Source organism: Bacillus rossius, assembly GCF_032445375.1.
Source record: "Bacillus rossius redtenbacheri isolate Brsri chromosome 4 unlocalized genomic scaffold, Brsri_v3 Brsri_v3_scf4_2, whole genome shotgun sequence".
Lineage (NCBI taxonomy): Eukaryota > Metazoa > Arthropoda > Insecta > Phasmatodea > Bacillidae > Bacillus > Bacillus rossius.
Window position 1 is genome coordinate 43,490,230 of NW_026962011.1, and position 18,722 is coordinate 43,508,951.

Genomic DNA, 18,722 nt, shown 5'->3' on the forward strand with positions numbered 1-18,722 from the left:
AATATATATATATTTATTTTTAAATTTTGTAGCGTTTTAGTTTTTAGTAACTGTAGCATTATAATTCTAACATGTTATAAACTAAGCTCAAACAAACGTTAAAAACATTTTTAAAATGTTTGCTTTTGAACATAAAATATTTGAATTAAGTGTGTATCAGTCAGTGAGTGGTTGTATACCGATGTTGTGTGTTCAACCATTTTTCGGTATATATTTTCTTGAAGTATTATTGACAGTTAAATTTTAGTCACAACTATTGAACAATACCTTTGTTATGTTATATTTATAGGCACATGAATTTTATTCCTAAAAAACCACGTAGTTTTCAATAACGAAGATCGTCTGTAACACACGCACGTATTTTATATATAATTATATATGTGTGTACCAGTATAACATCCATATATAAATCAAATATTCTCTTTGTTTCAACTTTCCAACACAATATTATGATTAAAAAATTATTAATTTTAGGTCTCGTCAAGCAATGCGTGGTATATGTTTTAATTATCTTACAACTAGACTCTTTACAGTCAGATTTTCAAACGCAATTTCATGGTATTAGGTGTTCCGCAAAGTAGTAGTTTATCTCAACTACTCTTTAATATTTAATAAATGATATTTTAACTGTAATCAGAATTGATCAAGAAAAGATGCTTTTGAAAAAAAAAAAAAAAAAAAAAAATATAATCGTGAAACTATTCAGCAAGATATTTCAGCTGTCCGGATCTGATTTTCAAGTTATCAAACGTCTTTGAATTACGATAGCATTTAGTAAAAAAAAACTAATTCAAAATTAGAATTATCACATAGTAAGTAATGACATTAAACATGGTGTCCTCTTTTAAGACCTTCGAGTTATATTGGATGCTAAGCTTTTTTTTCCACCAACATGTAGATAATACTATCTGCATCAACTAATTTTAATTAGAAAATAATTTAAATAATGCAAAAAAAAAATTCTTAACTTAATATTGAAAATTTTCAGGAATTTAAATTATTTTGAATGTGCTACATTCCTAAGTAAATTATTTACATTTATATTTATTAGACGTTCAATCGGTGATGCACTTTTTATTATATTCATTTGGTTCAGACATAATATATCGGTTTGGATTAAGAATCACAACTTGCACGTTTAAAACCATTAGTAACTATAAAACGTGTAAAAAAATTATAAATCTTTTTGAATAATCTAGAAAAATTCATTGGGAAAAAACTTAAGCAAAAAGTTTTTTTTAAACTTTTGTAATCTACATATTTATTTTGTACACTCCATTTTAGTTTCTGTTTAAGATTTATGAGAAAACTAAAGTAACCAATTAGTTAATATGAACTTTATCAATATTTATCTTTTTGTATTTTGTCGCAAAGTTATTGATGTGTATGTCGTAATTTTGTCAGAATTCGTTTATAGGTGCTGTAAGACACAATACACTGAATTTCAATTTATCTGACATGTTTAAAGAAGCAGAATAATATGCTACGCGTAGTAACATTTTTTTATAAAAATTTTAGAAAAAAAAAATTTCAGCAGAGTTTATTTTTGAAAGACTGCAAACCTGTTAAAAGCCCACCATCATTCCATGTACGAGCCTATGTCTCCCCTAGATCGCCTGTGCTGCTTGCCCTGTGCCAACAAACTACACTACACAAAAATATTTCCCTCGTATTTCAGCATCTTAAAAACACATTTTGTAGACTTTAAATAATTTAATATGGACATTAAAAATCTTAATCTAAATTTTAGTTTTTTTTATTCTGTCACCCTAAAAATGAAAAAACATAAGGAAATCCTTGAATATTTGCGTTGGATTTGCACTCATTAAATAATTATCTACAATTACTTCAAGTATTCCAGTGTGCAAAAATGTAAATTCTATGAAGCTAGCTACATTACGATTTTACGAGTAAGTCCGTTTACCTCATTCTGTAGAATGTATAAGAAATTTTGGCAGAATTCTCCTTTGTCCTTTAAGTTATGGAAGTTTTCCATTATGGTACTTTTCCTCCTGTTTGGATGGAGGCGACGTAAAATAACCATAATTTTTTTAAAACGTAATAAGAATACAGTGCTGCTCCCTATCCCTATAACACATTTTTGGAAACATTTGTTTCTACTAGTGCGCGATCTATGCGGTGATTTGTGATTGCAACTATGACAGTCAGGAGCGTTTTTGTTAGCTTTAAAGTTAACCTGAGAAACAGCTCGAGGGTTGACAGCGCTACCTACCGAGTATTCTATACACTACTTCGAGAGCAATGCTGCTGTAATCATTCCATTGAGTGTTTAAGAAAATATGGCAGTTTTCCGTTATGGTACTTCTCCGCCATTTTCGAAGAGGCCAGGCGGAATTCTGTCATTATGGTAGTTTTCCAGTATGGCAGTCTTCCGCGCGCCCCAGGATCGTCAAGGTCGTGCCAATAGCCCTGCGGCACAACCATCGATGTGCTTCAAGTCTACTTTGCTACCCAAAGAATCTTCAAAATAATCGTGGCTCTACATTATTAGCTTACGATTTTCAATGACGTTTGATTGTTATTGCAGGAGGTAAAAATATATTTTTTTTTCGTTATCCCCGCGATTGGGGGAGGGAGGTGGTGTGAATGTTGAATTTCTCAGCGTCGCTGAAGACCCGGCCTCGTTTGAAAGATGGCGGTTTAATGTCCTGAAAACCTGGGTGTCTACCGCGTGCCGGAAACACCTTTTATTTTCGCGCCGCAGATCGCCATTAGTTATCTGGGACCGCCGCGGGGAATTATGCAAACGATACGGGAACAACTCTCCCGCTTCGCGCGCGATAACATCCACGAACTCTCCCTAGGGGAGAAGGTGAGGGGGGCGAAAAAGGCCGCGAAAAGGGGGGGGGGAGGCAGAGGACTGCTGGAAATTCTCGCGTGCGGGTATTGTATGTGTAGGGAAATGTTAGGGAAAAGGGGGGTGGGATTGTTGGAAGAGCCATCGTGGATTCCGCGGCTAGAATCGCGCGAATAAAGTGGATGTTTTGCTCGCTGCGGGCGCGACGTAATGCAACGGTCGCCATGTTTGTTGTCAGCCCTGCCCGGGCGCCATTCGCGTCGGTATACCAACACCGCGTTTGCCGGTAATGACGAATTTTTGAAGGGAGGGGGTATGCGGGAATAAACCTGGGTAATGCGGAGAGAGTGTTGCTAGACGTGAGTTTATTCGCACATGTGGCTTCAATGACTACACTTGTAATTACTATCCTGTGCGAAATAGAATTGATAGTTTTATTGATGTATGAGGCAGTCAAATATTTGATGGTATAATGTGCATTTAATAATCAGACAGGTAAGACAATATAAAATAGCGCTTTATCGCAAAAAAAAAAAAAAAAAGTAAAATATTTTATGACACAGGAACCACTGATTAAACACAATTTTTCGACGTGTTACCAATATATACGGAACTGAAAAAAAAATATATCTCCTTCTTAATGTGCGTACCTTGTTTATGAACATACACTTTATAAAGTTGCTGAACAAGTGTTAAATAAAATTTATTTCTTGGTAACCTGTTTCTACTAACTAAAAAAAAATAATAAATAAAAAAAACACGTATTAACACATATTAACAACACATATTAATTGAAAGACTTTAAGCTGCTGCTTGGCAAGTTCAGAGAAAATTTCCACCATTTCGATCATTCATTTTACACATGCCACCCTGGTTCAATTTGCTGTTTGGAGTTTTTTTTAATGCTTTTGAAATTATTTATTTTTAACTTCTTTAAAGCACTGATGCTGAAAAACACGGGATTGTAACGACCGAAAATGAGTTATAATATGTGAGATTTTTAAGAAACATTATAGGAGTAGTGAAAATTGGTCGGTTCTGGCCCTGGGTGCCGGATGAGGCGCTGGAACCAGTGCTCACCATATTGGATTGTGACGTCACGGCGGCCATCTTGGTGTCGAAGATTCTTAAAAAATGTCTCAAAAATCCTCCAAATTACTAAAAATTTCCCTAATTCGAGGGAAAAATTCCCTTTTCGAAAGAAAATAACCATTTTATCCACAGAAATGATAGCTTGAAATTTTCCCAAAGAGGATTACATTTCCTATTTACCAGACTCCAGTAAGCCTGTGAAGAAAACCTTTGACCTTGTATTTGGCCGATATTTTTAATCCCGCCATATTGGATTATGTCATTTTATTTTCTAGAACTTTCCTCCATTTTGTTTTCTAAATTTTTCTTGTCATCTTGAATCATGACATCACGACCACCATCTTGGAATCGAGTGTTCCACTAATAATCACTGTACTTTTCATTGTGGTGACATTGACCCAGCCGCCAAATTGGATTCCGGCATATTGGATTCAACAATTTTGTTTTCTATAATTTTCGCCATGTTGATCTGCCGTATTAAATTATGACATCATGTTCGCTATATTGAAAATATCTGTTTACTATCCAAAAAATTGGGGAAAAAAATTTAAAATGTATAACAAAATATTTCATAAAATTTTAATAAAAATACGCGATTACAGAGTCATCGGTTCAAGCCCGACAAAGGCACACATAAACAATCCTTCTTCCATGAAGGCTACCAGAATAATGACCCCTGCCACTTTCGTCAAGGCAAATATTACACCAACCAGTAAGATGTCATGGAAGCCATAATGGATACCACCATTTTTTTTTTGTCTGCTACAGTTCACTGCCGATATATTGGTTTGGGTTTTACCCACTAGAACACACTAATGTTAGCTATTGTAGCTTCCACCATATTGTCAGCCATCTTGGCCGCCATACTGAAAATACGTAATTATTAACCTAAAAATTAAGAAAATTTTCCAAAAATAATTTTATAAATTTACTTAGTAATATATCGATTGATTCGAACTATACTGTCCTTGGTTATATTCTTGATCTATGCAAAAATTATTTTTGCTTACAAATGTTTATTTAATTAAAGTCACTTCAATTTAAGGTTTACTTACTAAAATTATTTATTAATAAAATGCTACTCTACTGTATGAACCCTTGCAAATGTTAGCTATCTAAAAAATACACATTTAAATCTGTATTGGCTTTGAACTGACTCAGCTCCAATCGGTTTACTGAAGACAATGTCTAACCAGATACCTTGCTGACATAGTCTTCTTCCTGATAGAGTTTCTTGACGATACAGTGTTTAACAGACTCCTCTCTGTCGTGCGATAAGTAAAGAGCAGTATTCATAGTCTTGAAAGCACACTTATATGGTTTACCATATAAGCAGTAAAACCATAAGTTATATTTAAAAGAACCATATGTCGTTACTTCTTCTGTAAGCTGCTTTATTATGTTCTGATTTATATCGTCAAGAAAAGTACAAATATATTTTGACTCACTAAATAGAATTTAAGTAATATTCAACATTCCACGAAATGTCCAACTTCCATCAAGGTCAACATTAAAGATGGTAATGATACTATTGATTTTACAATAATAGGCCATTATTAGACATATGTCAGACGATTCAAGACGAGCCTGTCATGGCCAGTAACAAACTGAGAATTGAGACCTCCAGTCCTCATATATTCGCAGTGACTGGTATAATACATGAATCACAACCACAACCATTTTCATTCATTTATTTGAATATAATATGTTTAATGTCGATAAATTTAAGTAAAACCAATAAGATTCGAACATGGCTGCATGTCTACATGGCTACGTGGCTACATATGGGACTACAACAGCCCTTCAGACAAATTCTACATTTAAAAAGGTCAACTTAGCTGTCTTTTAGCTTACTATAGGACCGAGAATTCCTGAAAAATGTTTAAACTTACTAACTAAAAGACCAAAAGATTTTTTAACATTAAATATTCAGTCCTGGCTACAGGCTTGACCACATGCATTTAACGAAAAAGACGCACATTTGGACGAACATTATACTCGGTAGGATACATTAGGATACGATCCCTTCAGTAGGATACGATCCCATCAGGCTACAATGCCTCCATCAGTATATGGCTCCAGTGTCTTCAACAGCATTTGGCTATACTGCATCCATCTGCATTTGGCTACAGAGCCTTCATTTGCATTTGGCTACACGTCTTCATCTGCATTTGGCTTCAATGTTTCCAACTGCATGTGGCTACAATGCCTCCACCTTCGTTTAGCTTTAATGCATTCATCTGCATTTGGCTTCAATTTCATTGTTCTCTAATGAATAATCAGAAACACTCGGAGAATATAGAATATTGTAGTGCTGATTTAGTAACAGGAATTAAGCCATTTATACAAAACTCTGAAGAAAATTGCATTATCTCATCTTGAAAAAATTCTAATGAATAGCCTTAAACATTCGGAAAATATCAGCAGAAGTCTCGCCAGGAATAACCAGTAGCACACGGGGAAATCCATCAAAATATTGACACGAATGACCAGAAGCACTTGGAGAAAACAACCAAATATTGACAGAAATAATCAGGAGCACACAGAGAACACCAACAAAATATTCAGAGGAATAATGAGGAGCACAAGGAGCATCTTCGCTTTCCCGACATCAAGTACTCACGCAGTGGAGGATCCAGAAGTTTGCTTTGGAGGGACTGTAGGACTTGAAAACGTGTGCAGTTAGTATACAGTACTTGAAAATTTGTATTTTACTCACACTTTATTTGATTTTGGTTATCGTGTTTGTGTTGCCACTATGATTATTGCGAAGCACACTTTGCTTGGAAATTTTATTACTTGACCTGTAATTCGGTGTTTTCTATTTTGTAACACTTATGAATCCCAACGATGTATGCCTTTGGTGCACCCTTCTGGATCTGCCACTGGTGGTGGACATAGGCGTGGTTGGAGATCTAATAATGATTGATCACATTCCCATAAATCAGATGTCAACCCAGTATAGCAGCTGGTTATAGATCGAAGTGATCCGGGTTCGATTACCATTGCAGTCGAACTCAGTATTTACCACGGGTGGATGAAAAAGGTGTAAGTTTGGTTTTATAACAAAAAAACCATCTCTCCGAAGATGCATAACCCATCGGGAAGTAAGATGTATGGTATGAACAAGCATAATAACTACCAACTGCTCTTAACACTATCTGAAATTGCATACATAATGGAGTGAAAAAAAGTTTAAGGCTCAGTCTCAGAGCCATGTTAATAAATTTTTTTAAGTGTCTCATCATTACTGTTATTTAAGGGACATTTCTGTTCATTGTAAAACAATACCTCACTTGCATTTGTTGTTCTGCCACTAGGAGCATACATATAATTCATCTCCAAGGAAGGTTTTGGACAGAAAAGTATAATCACTTTGCCTACTATTCGCTTACTCATTCTTTCCACTTGCTGTTGGGAGTAATATATTTATTAGAATTTGGGGAGGGAGAACCACCGATTTTGTTTTCGTCTGTAAGATTTTTCTGCAGCCACATTTGTTCAGGTTTACTCGCTACAGCACAATAGAGTCAGTCACCGGACCATCAGCTTTCGTAGCATCCGCCATCTTGTCGGCCATCTTTGCCATCACATTAAAAACTGAAAAGTTATCATTTCACTTAAAAGCATCCGGAAAAATTGAAACAATCATTTTAAAAAATATATATCTATTAATACGTATATTGATAGATTCTATAAATTTCTGTCCTTGTGTACACCTTGTCTGTAACACACATTTGCTATGGATATGCATTATGTGTAACAGATATTCACTAGGTGTAAAATTCGCCCAAGTAATAATAATTATGAACACTTGCGCGACTATTTACATCTTTTTTATTACACATAGTGAGCATTTGTTAATTTTTTTGTGACAGAACAAAACAATTTTAAGGGAGGTATCGGGTCACAATTGAAAGAAATTGATTTTTTATTATAACAAAGACCAGAAAAATATCTACCTGATATGTGACACCAAGCATTTATTTCATTTATTTTTTATTTATTCAATTTTTTTTTCTGTAGATCCCATATGGAGGTAAGGTCTCCGGGATATATAACAAGTCAATTAATACAAATATATTCATATATACAAACAACTGTACAACCACAAAAACTAAATATTACAGAGTACTTTTACATTTCAAAAGTAAGAAAGAGAGATTTAAAAAAAAAAACATGGTACATAAGAAATTGTATAAACTGAAGTCTAAAGCTCAGAGTGAAGAGTTAGTTTACAAAACTCAATATTTTTCTCCTCGTTTTGTGATGTACGGTATTTAAATCAAATTTACCAGAGTTTAGTTTTCTTATCTTTTATTAGGTCAAAGAATTCTATCAGAGAGTAGGAAGGATGTTCTAACAGAACTTGTTTGTTGGTTCTTTTGAATATAGGTAAATAAGTTATTCTTGTGACATTTTGTGGCAATAAGTTGTAAATTTTTATGCCTATATAATTTATGCCCTTTTCATACTGGCTGGTATTATGACCTGTTATCCTCAATTTATTGGAGTTTCTTGTGTTGTATAAATGAATATATATATTTTTTTGAAAATAGTGTTTCTCCTTATGTATAAATAAGAGTATTCTTAGTACCTATGTACTCGTTTATGACTGTTAAGATTTTAAGTTTTCTGAATTTTTGTTTACAGTGAGCTGACATTTTGTCATGTGTCATTATACGAATAGCTCTTTTTTGTAATTTTAGTATTGTTTCAATTCCCACTGAGTTTCCCCAGATTTCTATATGTGAATTGGCAGGAATGGGTGTCACTGCATGTTCCTGCTGTCCCCTGGGCGCATCGATCCTGCTACTGTAGATTGTATGTCATTATAGAGTGGAAGTGAGCGTAGTAGACAGTTTTTAATGTTTCAATACTAACTATGTCTGCCAGTCTCCTTAGTACATAGCAGGATACACATTAAGTTTAAGTTTTTAATTAATAATAACACAAACACCAAGGCCCGTTCTACAATGGTACAGAAACGGAGATACATCACCAAAACCGGAATGGATCTCACAGAACAGAGTTTCTACAATAAATAGAACACTATGGAGGAGGACCATAGATTGGGAATCCTACTTTTCACAGACGAGAGAGCCAAAGGCCCGATCGTACATCTTCGGTTTTTTTGTTCATTGTAAATAAATATGGCGGTGTTGATAAAAGGATACTAATGGTCAATTAGGTTAGGTTAGCTACATTATAAATACTTTAAAACATTGTGGACGGTTGATTTGGTTAGGATAGCTACATAAAAGATACGGAAAAAAAGCATGAAATTCGGGGAACTTCGGGTTTTGGCTCTCTCGTCTGTGAAAAGAAGGCTTCCCAGCATGGATTAGCTCGGCAATGCTGATCTCTTCCGTTTGCGTTGCTTCGTACGACCACTAGAAGCCGAGTACTATTCTGTAGTAATAGCCATGTTTCTTGATGTTATAAATATGTTAAAAATTGTTGCAAGTACAATTTCAAGTTCAAGTACGAGTACAAGCATATCAAGTGTTTGTTCTATTATTGATTTGACATTTATTTTTATTATTGATGTTAATTCTGCCCAAGCTATGATTTCGAAGCTTATATATTTTTTTAGTTAAATTATAATTTCGTAAACCGAACTTGAAATGCTATCGCATTGGTTACCATTTGTTACGTTTTCGTGTATTGTGAAAGCAGCAGACGCAATAGTAAAATTTTCCGGAAAATCCATCACCATTAATTTCATCTGTCTTTGTTTTCGGGGCTATTGTAGAACGAGCTTGATTATAAATAAAAATTTTAATGGCACCTTTGCGTCTGAGTGAAATTAGTTACTCTTAAATTTTTCTCCTCTACACTAAATATAATCCAGGCGCAGGATCTACAAAAGTAACAAAAGGTACATTACACTCGAACAATCGGGCCAATGTCGTACATTTGGCAACGTAGGTTTCGTTGTCGGCATCTCCGTAGCGTCCTTCCTGATCTGAAAATCTGAAAACTTCGTTGTCAATGAGAATAGTTTTCGTAAAGCGGTTTAATTTTATGAAGTGTTGTATGCAATAATAGACCAGGAAGTTTGTAAAGTAAGTTTTGTTTGCTGTGCACAAGTGTTCAATTTAAAACGATATACATCGTCGGTAGTTATTAAAGGTAGGTAGGCTCCAGTTTGTTTTTATTCCAGTTACACACTTAAAAACATTCCTTTTTATTGATCCTTGTTGCGTATCCAGTTTATATGAAAGTGTTATTCATATTTTCAAGCTCAGATATATTTTGGTTACGGTGAAGTTTCGCATCACAAACATATTGAACTGCTTAATTAATTTTAATATTTTGTGTTAAAGTATAATTGAGTACTTTACAGGATACAATTTTTCCTGGAGACCGTGTTCCTTATCGCGTAACCAGTTAATATCAAAGCTTTACAACGCATGTATAAAAAATCAAATATATTTACATCATCGTACAGATTAAAATCACGGACTTAATTCAACTACATACTTTATTTTAATGTTTTACGTTTAAATACAATTGGATATGTTAGGTACACAACAATTTCTTTCCGAAACAATGTTTCTCAAAGTTTAGTGTAAATATTTTCAAAATTTATTTTGGTTATTAACAGATGTGCATCACAAACACAACCAAATCCTTCTTTATTATATTTTATTTTAACCCTTTCCTGCCTGACGGGACTTGTGAGTCCCACAATGTTTGAAGCCCCATAGAAATAGTGTGTGCATGTTTGAAACCACATGCTGCCTGTCGGGACCTCTGGGTCCCTGTATAGCTCCGCTCTGCCAGTTGTCGAAGAAGTTCGATTGACAGCCGAGAGATTGCAGCACTAATACGGCAGCGCTGCACCAGTCTGGAGCGCCCTTTTTTTTTGTTTGTTGACCTGGACATGTGATAAATGCCTGTCAGGACTTAAAAGTCCCATCATAAAAAAATATATTAAATATAAATTAAAAAATTTGGAAAAAATTATGGTCTCCTTTTATGCCTACTTAAATATAAAAATGAAATAAAAATTACAAAATTCAATTTTTTTTACATTTCTAGGCAGGAAAGGGTTAAAATATAACTGGATTCACAATAAGGAACTCAAATTTAACCGGTTTCCTGAAGGAAAAAATGCAACAAAATTATGCAGTTTTTTTTTAAGTTTCGCTGTATTATTTTTTCAGAATGAAAATGACGGATGCCAAAAGCGAGCACTTTTCGTTGCGGTGGGATAACTTCCACAGCAACCTGTCCACTAGTTTCCACACCCTGCTGCAAGGGGAGGAGCTGGTGGACGTGACGATCGCGGCGGAGGGCCACTTCGTGCAGGCCCACAAGCTGGTGCTGTCTGTGTGCAGCCCGTACTTCAAGAGCCTGTTCAAGGTGAACCCCTGCAAGCACCCCATCGTCATCCTCAAGGATGTGGGCCACAAGGAGCTCGTCGACATTTTGGAGTTCATGTACCGCGGCGAGGTGGACGTCAGCCAGGAAGACCTCACAGAGTTCCTCAAGACTGCCGAGATGCTGCAGGTTAAGGGGCTGACTGGAGAAGACTCGCCAGGGGTGAGTGCCCCTTTATTTTCTAATTCCTCCGACAGTCACTGTTGACTGATATTGTGTGTCTCAATCCTTATATTGCTGTGTGCAGTGCAGTCACACTTTCCAATATGCTCTTTCTGCCAGACGCACTACCCTTGGTTTTGCACCTTTGCAGGGTAGCCTTAAAGTTAGAGGTAAATGTCGCGACTCATATTTTATTTTTAAATGATTCTGGAAAGTGTGTTTTGGAGTACTGATAAATTTTCTTGACTATCCCGCATAAGTGAATTTCATATTTCTACTGAAATTTTCTTTACCAAAATAAATATAACTAAATATCACAAAATGTTATTTTTGAATACAGTTTGTTAATATTGTACTAAAACAGGTTTTTTTTTTTTTCAATCACTATTCACATAAACATGAATGATACTTATACAATAAATTGCACAAATCAATAACTCTAATGCTTTCTCACAAGAATAAATAAATTGTAGATACTTTAAATTGCCATTGGCCGGGGTCTCGGGTTCGAGTCCTAAGGGGCAGGTGGTGCTTTATGGTGTGTTTTTCCGGGAGGATACCAGGTTAGCTCGTACGTCTAACCAATGGGGTGGGTCGATCTGCCCCAGCATGCTTCCCTAGACTCGGGGGCTGTATCTTAAGGGTGGTATTAACTGCTAGTAGACAATGGTGACACTCCCTGTTCAGCATAAGGTGGCTGGTGCCTAACTACAGCTGTAATACACGCACTGGAACTGAAAACGTGTGGTACGTGGATTTATTAATGGACATATTTGGGTACACGATATTGCACGACACTACTCTTGATTAATTATGATTGTCTCTCCCTAAGGCAGTCCGTTAGAGGGGGGAGTTCGTTGGTTGTCCTGGAGTCGGCTAGGTCCGTAAAGTGACTGACCTTAAGGCGGCCCTGTGGCCCGTTGCCTTAGGGCAGGAATTACGATGGCCTGGTTAAGCCCTGCACTGTAAAAACCGACCCGGGGTCACGTGGGGAATTGATGTTACAAAGGATTTGGTTCATGACTATATTTACCAGAGTGAAGAATCAGTGTTACTTAATTGAAGAAATTGAACAAATATTATTTAAAAAGATGAGTCAACTTAAAGACTACTGACTAGTTGGTAAAAACCACTGGTCATGTTTATGTTTGTGAGTTTGTTCTGGATATTGCTTCAGCACCTTGTTTCTTACTTAAATTAAGGCTCTAGGCCGCAATGAAAATTAAGAGCGTTCATTAAACACTGTGCCCGGAGGGGCCTAACACTCGTGCTCTACGATGCACATTTCTTATCACGTGTTTATTTAAGTGAATGGCTTGATGATTTTACTCCGTGAATTATTATCGGTTGTTTGCATCAGGTGCAGTTCCGTGACAAAATTTATACACTGGGAGTACTTGCGTATCTACTCCGTGTTTGACCCGGGTTGAGTTTGCGAGGGGGGTGTTCCACCAGCGGGAGCCAATACTGGCGGGTCGAGGCCAGGCTTAATGGCCTCCGGTCGGTACGACGTCAAAATTTAATAAATAGGGTAGTGTCAATAGCTAACAGTTACGAAAACTGAGGAGTAGACAAACACAAGCAGCGTTACGAGAATTCTATAGCATCACTGCTGCGTCATTTCTACCTCTTCCCAGCCGTCTCTCTTTCCGGCCTTTAGAACTAACATATAGCATGCTATATGTTAGTCCCCCCCCCCCCCCCCTCCTCAATTCTTTGTCTTTTTGTATATATATCATGCTCTGCATTATTTTCAAGAATTTTCAAGAATTCTTTGTTAAATTTTGTGTCAGAGTTTCAAATTAAGTACATATAAGTTTATTTGCAACATATGAACACACATGAATTTGCTCGTAATTGAGGTTAGATGTTTAAGTGTCACTGGCGAGTACTGAAAGTTCACCCACTTTTTTTTTTAATTTTTGTGTGCTTTTTTTTTATCCTCAATTCATTTATGTTTTATATAGATATGGCTTTACTCTCTTAAATAGTTTTGAAGACATTTAAATTAAGGAATATATTATATTTCTGTGCAGGAATCCGGGGAACAGGAAAATGTAAACAAAGACATGCCAGTAGATCCGTCACCAAGTCCACAATCAAGCAAGATGAAGTCAATGCCTAAACCTTCAGTAAAAGTAAGTAATGTACTTATGTTAGTAAAGTTATCTATTGTTTCTAGCCACAACATTGTAATTTTATGATAAGTGTTGTTATCACCAAATATTTTACCATTATTTGGTTATGACCATCTGTATGTTCCTTTGCATTTTAGATTTTTGAATCATGAAAAATTTATTTGGGAAGTTTAACGCTGCCAAAAAATGGGATTGACACTCAAAAATTACTGTATAACTATTCTGATGTATTAATTTAGATAACATAATTTCAAATAAGTATCTCACCTGGGTCATTAATCCTAGGCCTAAAGTTAGTTATCTAGACTGTGTTACGTGTTTTCTTTTAATGATACAGAATTATTTTGCCTGGGTAACTACATTTTACTAAGTCAGGGAAGCCAGGGAAATTTTAAATTTGTAACAGTGAGTTTTTTTTTTACAATGATTGTAAATAAATGAAAATTTGTTGGCTGGACTTGGGTCACTGGTGGACAGCCCCTCCCCCCCCCCCCCTCCCTTTTTTTTTTTGTTTTTCCTGTATACAGATCATCTTAGAACTTGAACTGAACTCAATGTGTTTATTGGAAGATTTTTCTTATAAACAAAGGGTTTACTCTTGCCCTTCCTTTGTTTTTCAAGATTTTCAACCTAATGATTACTTTTATGAGTCTCTCTTATTTACACACTATTCAAGTTGTGCATCTTCAAATGTGGCTCATCTTATTTTAGTGCTGCATTATTTTTAATTCAAAACATCTTTTGTCATCATTTTGCCTAAATCTGGCCTTATGAAATGCTTATCCTATTTAACCCTGGAGTGGGCGCGTGCTTTTTTGTTACATGTATGGGCGCGTGGTTGACATGTGTCACCCATATGTTTTTTTTTGTTTTTATGGTGTCATATTTCAATAACTCGGGATGTTTAATGTGTACCTAGTTTTATAGGTATACTAAACCACAGTAGTACCAATTTAAGAGGGTGAGGTATATAATAACAATATATATTGGAAAAAATGAAACTGCATCACAATAAAACCATTATCCAAAATCATTGTATATATTGCCATCACAATATAATATATACGTATATCATATATTTGCTGTTTTTAATCATGTATTTATGTATATGCCCTTAAATTAAAATGTTTTCTTGGAGTTCCTGGTCAAAAAATACCCACATATTTGCAAATAATTCAAACATACATTATGAAGGTGATCACAACACTTCATTTAATTTTTTTGGCACCATCTTGTTTTATGTCACCTATATTTATTGTATTTATGTTTCATGGCATCATATTATATTAAGTCAGCATGTTTCATAATTACATTATTATGTAAGTATGCTAATCACAAAATAACACTACTTTCTGGTGAAAGTAAAAAATATTAAGCAATAAAACAATAAACTAACACAACCATAAAACCAAAAGCATAAAATATTGTACTTATATATTACTGTCGACACAAAACTACTTATGTGGTCCCTTTGCTGTATATAATCATGCATGTACCCTAAAATAACCATTTATTAGAGTTCCTGGTTAAAATACACTTACTTACAAACAATTGAAACATACATCGTGCAAATGATCACCACACATCCATTCCTTGCATTTTTGGCACCATCTTCTTGTTGTGTGGTCTTTTTTTCGTCCACATTCACGACATCGTCCTCTGGAACCCTGTTTCGGATTTTCTGAAGGCTTTCTTGTTGAAGTCACACCCAGTAGAACACATGCACGTCGCCTCAATTCAATAGGCACTTGTGGCAATGCTGATCTGTACTGTATTTGAGGTTTGATCATTTCCCACGACAACCTCTGCAGAAACTCTGTTCTTCTCAATGATTTGCATTCCTTTCTGTTTGCTCGATATATACACAATGCATTGATAGCAGATATATTCAGTAAATTGTAGAAAATTACCATGGGCCACCTGCGAGTGTTCCTAGAAACATCATTTTTTTGAATGAGCTGGTCAAGGAGATCTACACCAACCTTTGTCATGTTGTAAAATGTTACTATCTGTGGTTTCATAGATGTTCCTGTTTCCTCATCAATTGAATCAGAGTGATGTAATGTCGATATCAACAGAACAGCTTTGTTTACTTTAGGGCAGTACGAGACTAAGGTGCAGTCATGTTGGAAACCAAATAGGGAAGAGTGTTGTTTCCGTTCCTTGTTGGCTAAAAATTCTCGGGGAATTTCTTTCTTGTTCTTTCTAAGTGTACCCACATAGGTAAGACCCTTGTCTGCTAGCAGGTTTTCAGCCAGAGGTATACTGCTAAACCAATTGTCACCAGTAATATTCCGGCGAGTCCCACTAACTGGTTCCACTAGTCTCATAACCACATCTGTAGGAGAGCTGCTCTGCTTATAAGGGCCATGCGGTTGGTTTCCTGCGTATGTTTCTAAATTACATGTATAGGCTGTTTTAGCACATACCAAAGCAAAAGTTTTGATACCATATTTTGATGGCTTGTTTGGGAGATATTGTCTGAATTGACATCTACCGCGAAAAGCAAGCAGCTGCTCATCGACAGTCACATATTCACTTGGAATGAAATGTGCTGAGAAATTGTGAACAATGGTTTCAAAAATTTCTCTCACAGGAGCTAGTTTGTCGATTATTTTTCTCGTCTCTCTATCTTGAATGTAATCAAAACGTAAGCATCTAAGAAGGAATCTGAACCTCTTCTCACTCATTGTCAAATAACAGGATTCTAATCCATTCCCTTTGGAATTGTCCCACAGCATGCTAGCATTTTTCCTTGAACTTCTTAGAGTTCCAATAAGATACAGCAGTCCAAAAAGTGCCCTAATTTCTGTTTCATCGGTGCATCTTGCATCTCTACCCCTTTGAAAATTACTTCTCAAGTGATTGATGTATATATTTGTACAACTTACAACAATCTTATAAACGTTAGAGTCCAGGAACAGATCCAATAACTTATCTTCTGAAACTATTTTTGATGCATGTTTTTTCGGACCCGGAAGATGAATGATTATATTCTCTGACCTTGTCCTGACACTTTTCTTAGGACACGATTTACACCACTTAGTTATCTCATCCTTTCCCACATAATACGAATTTTGTGACTCACCCTCGCAGGTCTCAACTTCATCTGCTGATTGCTCCGACTCAGTATCATGTTCACTTTCAGTTACATGGTCTTCTTCATTAGAATCACAATCTTCAGGGTCAACAATGTCTGAAGTATCATCTTCCACATCCTCTGCAAGCCACTTCATCCAAACATTAGGATCAGAAGAGGTTTCTACTCTTCGTTTCTTTGGTGCATCCATCGTTTCTAAAGAGAAAAAAATGCAAACATTGTGTCAGGAAAAAAGATAAATAGATGGTTTATTATGGTACACATTTATATTGAAGTTAAAAATTATTTCTAAATGAAAAGAAAGAAAAAAAATACAATAAAAAAATTCACTTACCAAATACACTGTTGCATGCATAGGCGCGTGGGGGACAGGTGTCAACCAGCACACATTCACGTCTTGTCTGCATGTGATTATAAGCCCAACTGCCAAGTAACCTCTAGAATCCACACTTCTAGGAAGGTACTGGGAAGGGGAAGGTCCAGAAAAAAAAATAACAGGAAGTGCATACCAGCAAAGTTGGCTGGGTGACACCTGTCAACCACGCGCCCACTCCAGGGTTAAGAAACTATAGTTGGCTTCAGTGCTTAACATGGCATAACTTGACATTGATTTTTGCATTCGGTATTAAATTTGTTTTTTCATGCCAGAAAATCAAATAATCTATCAGTTTCATATCTGTAGGTTAATATATTCCTAATAAAATTGTAGGTACTGTACATTGCTTATAAAATATAGTTTTGTTTCAAAAAAAAAAGGTTGCGCAGTTCTTGCAGAGTGACAAGGCTATTTTTGTTGTTACTGAGTTTTTATTAGAAAACTTGAAATTAAATTTTATAAAAAGATTATATTTTCAAAGAACATATGAAAATTCTTCTGGTGACCATGAATGGTGTACATACTGAGTTGCTCGCGACCAACATTGACTGTCTAGACAGCGAAATTTGTCACTTCAAGTTGGGGAAAACCCATAAAATTGATTCATTTCAAATTCCTAAGTTTCCAAGAATTCTGGTTAAGCTCAACTAGACATTCTTACAAATCATGACTGTTGTAAATTGAATTTTCATGTTTTTGTAGCCTTGCTGATTCCTTTATACATCTGTCCTTGTGGTTAAGTACTTTCTATGTTATGTTGCTTTTTCTGGCTGGAAGGCCCTCATAAAATTAAAAGGCCTCATTTAAACTTTTGGGCATTTTTTTTTTATTTTGAATCTTTGGTCTCGCGTTATAGAATGAGAGAGGTTTGGTCTAGAACGGCTGTGATTTTGTTTAAGTTTGTTGCATCGGCTCGGCCCTCGACTCCACAGACACCGATCAAGGCTGAAGAAGTGGTACAGCCACCGCCCCAGAAGCGAATGCGCCAAGAACAGTCACAGCTGAGTCACAAGCGGCATTCGCCCAGCCTGCCCCACGCGACTTTGCCACAGGCACCCGCGCCCAGCCGCAATCCAGTGTCCAGCACCAGGGAATCCAGCAAAGAAGTGGAGTTCGTCGAAATGCCTAACCCCAAAGCCGAGCCAGTGGAAGTTGACTCTGACATTGAGGAAGTGGAAGCTACTTTTGACGATGGCACAGACTTCTCGGAATTCTTTGGAGGGCAGAGTAGTCAGTCGTTTCAAGATTTTCAAGGTACGTAATTTTGCGGTGACACTAAATACACTAGGTACAAGTGCTGGGCAGTTCTAATATCCTTGTCTCCTTGGGCTAATATTCGGATTGGTGGGGCTCCACTGTACCTCCAACAGCTGATTGGCAGTAGCAGTACTAGCATTCCTGTATAGGTACTCCCTTTAAATCTCACCAGAGTGCTGCAGCCATTCCTTAACCCTACATTTTGTAACCTGCCCCTTTCTTTTAGACACATTTTCCTTTCTCCAAACGTTCTTTTGATGTCGTCCTAGGAGTGTCGAGAAAAGATAAAACTTGGAACCCTGGCAAAATCTTGGGAATTAGGATGCAAAAACTTGTTGACAGATGTTCAGGAATGCGGCGTTTATAGGTAAATGTGCACGATTTCACCTT

General features: G+C 36.2%; 1 protein-coding gene across 39 annotated transcripts in view; it reads left to right on the forward strand.

The window, feature by feature from the left end:
* Positions 1-9,697: 9,697 nt before the first annotated feature.
* The window catches only part of LOC134542139 (protein tramtrack, beta isoform-like), a 118,064-nt gene continuing 109,039 nt past the window's right edge, over positions 9,698-18,722 (forward strand). For 8 of the 39 annotated variants that reach the window (XM_063386135.1, XM_063386138.1, XM_063386123.1 and 5 more), the window contains exons 1-4: positions 9,699-10,045; positions 11,083-11,461; positions 13,498-13,599; positions 17,975-18,329. In XM_063386135.1, the coding sequence (XP_063242205.1) occupies positions 11,084-11,461; positions 13,498-13,599; positions 17,975-18,329 (835 nt within the window). In that variant the 5' untranslated portion in view covers positions 9,699-10,045; position 11,083. Of the gene's footprint in view, positions 10,046-11,082; positions 11,462-13,497; positions 13,600-17,974; positions 18,330-18,722 lie in introns of all 39 variants that reach the window. The other 31 variants (XM_063386118.1, XM_063386130.1, XM_063386127.1 and 28 more) reach the window with 11 other exon arrangements.